Raw genomic sequence first — 4,768 nt, 5'->3', positions numbered from 1 at the left:
TGGCTCGAACTTGTTGTATTTTCTTTTGACGTTTATCTCGACCAAGTTATATTGTTTGTGAACCTTAACTCCTATGTTAGGTGTTAGATCAAACCAATGACATTTAAACAAAACTGTGGTTTGAATTGGGTAACCAGGGTACTCGACTTCTAAAATTTCTTCTACCTTACCATAATAATCACCTCCTTGGCTACTAACACACAATCCGCTATTGGTTGTTGATTTGTTCAGACTATGAGATTCTGTGTGAAACTTGTAACCATTGACAAAGTATACACTATATAATTTCACTTTTTTGAATGGGATTTTGGAAAAGTCAGATATATACTTGTTATTTATCGGGTTCTTATGTGCCTATATAAAAAATGGTAAAACACTTAATTAGAGTTAATATTAACCATAACAAAAAATAATAAGTTTTAAAAAATACAAAAATAACACCCATATAGTTTTGAAACCATATTGCAAAGTTCTTCTCAACTTCAGCTGCAAGGACCTATTCATCCATATGTCCCATAAGTTCATTCAAATTTTCTTCAAATATTCTGTATCACCAGTTGAATAACATTTTGAAGTTACTCTGAATGTAATAAACAAAATCATGCATGTTAATGTTATTAATTCATAGTAATTACACAACAAATGATTATTATAATTAAAAGTGATGCATATGTTACGTACCTGATATAATGATTGATCTTATCTTCGTTAAGGAGTATATGCGTTTGGGCAGCATGCACTTCCTCATCAGACATCATTCTATTCGTGAATCTTCCATAATGTCGCCCACGATATGAAAATATATCTAACATGTCGTTGTTAGCATCCGCTTGCTCATCTCCTCCTCCATCATCATTTCGAGGCAACTTTCTATTACGTGTGGGGACACTAGTCTCGAAATAATGAGAGCAAAATATTGATGCTTCACGTAGCAAGTACGCATTAACAACGGACCCTTCCACTCTAGCTTTATTCTTCACATCTTTTTTCAACTGATTTAGATACCTATAGTAAAGATTATTTAAATTAGCTTACAAAAATAGCAACATAAATTATGATGTACCATACAAACCTTTCAAATGGATACATCCACCGATATTGGACACGACCGGCTATCTTCGCTTCGTATGGCAAATGTACTGGTAAATGTTCCATGGAATTAAAAATATCAGGGACAAAGATGGTCTCTAATTTACATAGTATTATTGGGATCTCAGTTTCAATCATTTCCATGTCTTTTGTTGTGATTGATGTTGCTGTTAATGTTTTGAAGAAAATACTCAACTCTGTTAATGCTTCCCACACTTGTTTTGGCAACATCTCACGAAATGCAATTGGCATCAATCTTTTCATAAAAACATGACAATCGTGGCTTTTCATTCCGAACAGTCTACACCCTGTTAAATCAACACACCTCCCCAAATTAGTAACATAACCATCGGGGAAACGCAATTTCTCCACCCATTGGCATATGGCTTTCTTTTGATTCTTGTCCAGAGCATAGTATGTTATTTCATTATCTTCGACTCCTTTTCTCTTCCAACAATACAGCTTCAGATCTCTTCTGGCTGCTACATTGTCCTTCGTCTTCCCTTTGACATCCATTACAGTGTAAAAAAAGTTTTCAAATACATTTTTCACAATATGCATAACATCTAAATTATGTCTAATGAGGTTTGTTTTCCAATATGGTAAATCCCAAAATATGCTTTTCTTTTTCCAACCATAATCGCCACATCTTTTGTTTACATCATCAGCATTTAGTTCAATCACTTTTACCAAACCTAATTGTTCAATCTCCCTTAAAGTTTGTACACTATTCTTACTTGGAGGAGGACCTTCTATCACTTCATGATTCGTCTTGAACTTATTTTTATCCTTTCTATATGGGTGATTTACCTCTAGAAATTTTCTATGGCAGTCAAACCATGACATCTTGTTACCATTCTTTAGCCTAAATGTTTGTGTATGTTTCCCACAATGTGGAGATGCTAGCTTACCTGCTGTAGACCATCCGAACAACATTGCATATGCTGGAAAATAGCTTATTGTCCACATCAAAGCTGCACTTAGATGGAAATTTTGTTTTAAAGATATATCATATGTCACAAGTGCGATCAAAAACATGTAAGGCTCTTTCATGCACATAGAAGGTGGAAAATTGTAAGGTGTTATAATAATAGGCCAAGATGAATATTGTTTTCCAAATGCTCCATGTTGTGCAAACCCATCTGTACTTAGCCCTAATCTTACATTACGTACTTCTGCTGCAAATGAAGGATGACTTTTGTCAAAGTGCTTCCAAGCTTCTGAATCGGATGGATGACACATTACTCCAACATCATGTCCATGATTCTCAGAGTGCCATCGCATGGAAGCGGTTGTGGCTTGTGAAGCATACAGTATCTTCAACCTTGGAGTCAAAGGAAAGAAATGCATTTTCTTAAAGGATACGCGAGAACATCTGGCCAAATTTTTTGACCGTTTATACCTATCTGCATTGCAGAATTTGCACCCATAAAGATCTTTGTCTTGCCTCCAATATATCATACATCCAGACCTGCAGCAATCAATCATCTCCATAGGCAAACCTAGTGTTTGTATTAACTTTTTGCTTTCGTATAAACTACCTACCATATTATTATCCTCCGGTAACACATCTTTTATTAACTGGCAGATAGCGTCATAACTTTGCTCAGGTATGCGATACTCTGATTTTATATTCAATAATCTAGCTACAGCAGATAGTTGTGTCACTTTTTTACATCCAGGCCACAATTCTTTATCGGCTGCATCTAGCATTTCAAAGAATTTTTTATCTAGTGCATTTGGCTCTTCTTCAGGATTACTATTATTTAAATCAGGAGCCATTGCATCTATGACCATTTCTCTATAAGAACATGCACCTTCACTAAAATTGTTGTTTGAATCATCCACCTCAAAAAACGTATTGTCATCATCATTTAATGTTTCGCCATGTTGATCCCAAAACCAATATTCCTCAACAAAACCAAACTTGTACAAATGATGCTTAACAGTATCAACTTCTGTATATGGTACGTTACGACATCTAATGCATGGGCATTTTATTTTATCTACGTCCATGAACCTATGTTGACTGGTAGCAAAATCAATAAAAATTTTCACTACTTGTATGAAATCACGGGATACACAACTACGATAATCTTTTCTTTCATACATCCACTTTCTACTTTGATTGTTCATTGTATTTAATATTTAAAGTAACGTATAATTTTAAATAACACAATATTTTACCTTAGTAGAATGGTTTAATTGAGATCGACACTTGCATAACACATATGCAAACAAAGTGTGTATCGATTAGGGAACATTCGACAACCCTTGATTTCAATGTGTTGGATGGATATTAGGTCAAATTATTGGGTCATATTATTCAATACCCGGTTAAAACCCATGTAGTATACGGGTAATGATAATTTTAAATAACATTCGTAATAAATATAGATATTGAGCTACTTAAAATATAAATTTTATATAAGGTATTTTCCTTAATAACGACTTGATTAAACACTTATTTTTATTTCCATAGCAAAAATGGTGCCTTCACTGTACAGATTGCAAATAGACCAAAGTGCCCTTCAAATCAATCCATATATGTGATTAGTAAGGGTATTTCAGTCAAAACACATTATTCAAACAATATAACTTATTATAAGTCACAATGGACTTTTGGTTAGTAAAATGACAAAGACAAAAATAACATACATATCAAAAATAACATATATTTACATATTAACATTTAATAAAGTTAAAAGTATGTATTCCCATTACCTCAAAAAACTACTTCAATATGCATCAGTAAATGCATAACATCTAAACAACTACTACATATATATCTACTCGAAAGTAATTTCAAACATCAAAGCAAACTTAACGAAACACGCATCCCACAAACAAATAGCACAATTCAATAACCAATTGTATTCACTCATAAAAGCTGTGTAATAACTGCCCACAGAAGGATGCTTTGCACAACTTTTATGTAAGCCATGGAACTTTATCTCCTTTGTTCTCCTTACCAAGTGGTTATGAACCACAGGTTTGTCTTAGATTCCAACTTCTTCTAGTATTAACGTAGGCTTTATTTAACATGATCAGAGCTTCTTGCTTATTTTCAATGCCTTCGGCCATCAACATCATTCCCAGAACGAAGATTGCATCCAACTGCCCCTAATCGGCTGCATCATGAAGCAACTTTTTCCCTGCTATTTCTTCCCCCATCGTAAAATACTTCACCTAACATACAATAAGTAATCATACAATTTTAAAAATACAAATATAGAAAATCAATTGAATTCGCAATTATCCGATTGCTTAAAAAAAAGAGCACCATTCCATCGTTGAAGAGTACGTGTGGGTTGTTCAACGTTCTGCATTTGCTTATGACTTCATACTTGTGAACAGTTAATTGACGAAACCGTATTCGATTTCTGTCTATGATTTTATATAATGCGTCTGATGTTACAGAATCCCTAAAGAGTTTGCAATTATATATATATATATATATATATATATATATATATATATATATATATATATATATATATATATATATATATATATATAATTCACAAACCAACACAAAATTCATATATTAAACACTAAATTAAGTATGTAAACAAGTTTAATAGAAGTAATGCACATTATACTTACACTATCAGGCACTTAAAAGAATCGATTGGTGAATTTCCCCCAACCGTAGTTAATATTTTTTTGATCAAGTGCG

General features: G+C 33.2%; 1 protein-coding gene across 1 annotated transcript; it reads right to left on the bottom strand.

The window, feature by feature from the left end:
- Window positions 1–525: 525 nt before the first annotated feature.
- LOC145140509 (uncharacterized) lies at window positions 526–3,225 on the bottom strand. Its single transcript, XM_079073978.1, has 3 exons — window positions 1,073–3,225; window positions 682–1,005; window positions 526–580 (listed from the first exon to the last, which is right to left on the bottom strand). Exons 1-3 carry the CDS (start codon window positions 3,223–3,225, stop codon window positions 526–528), a joined length of 2,532 nt encoding a protein of 843 aa, XP_078930104.1.
- Window positions 3,226–4,768: the final 1,543 nt, after the last annotated feature.

The sequence above is a fragment of the Lactuca virosa genome, chromosome 9, assembly GCF_052849685.1.
Source record: "Lactuca virosa cultivar CGN04683 chromosome 9, Lactuca_virosa_CGN04683_v6, whole genome shotgun sequence".
NCBI lineage: Eukaryota > Viridiplantae > Streptophyta > Magnoliopsida > Asterales > Asteraceae > Lactuca > Lactuca virosa.
The sequence above is the reverse complement of the archived record's forward strand: the minus strand, read 5'-3'. Positions and strand labels throughout refer to the sequence as shown.

Bases quoted from the DNA above. Each gene is read 5' to 3' on its own strand.
- LOC145140509 (XM_079073978.1), bottom strand. From the start codon at position 3,225: ATGAACAATCAAAGTAGAAAGTGGATGTATGAAAGAAAAGATTATCGT. The intron at 1,006-1,072 runs GTTTGTATGGTA...TCTTTACTATAG, and splicing joins TGGATGTATCCATTTGAAAG to GTATCTAAATCAGTTGAAAA. The intron at 581-681 runs GTACGTAACATA...TATTACATTCAG, and splicing joins AAGATCAATCATTATATCAG to AGTAACTTCAAAATGTTATT.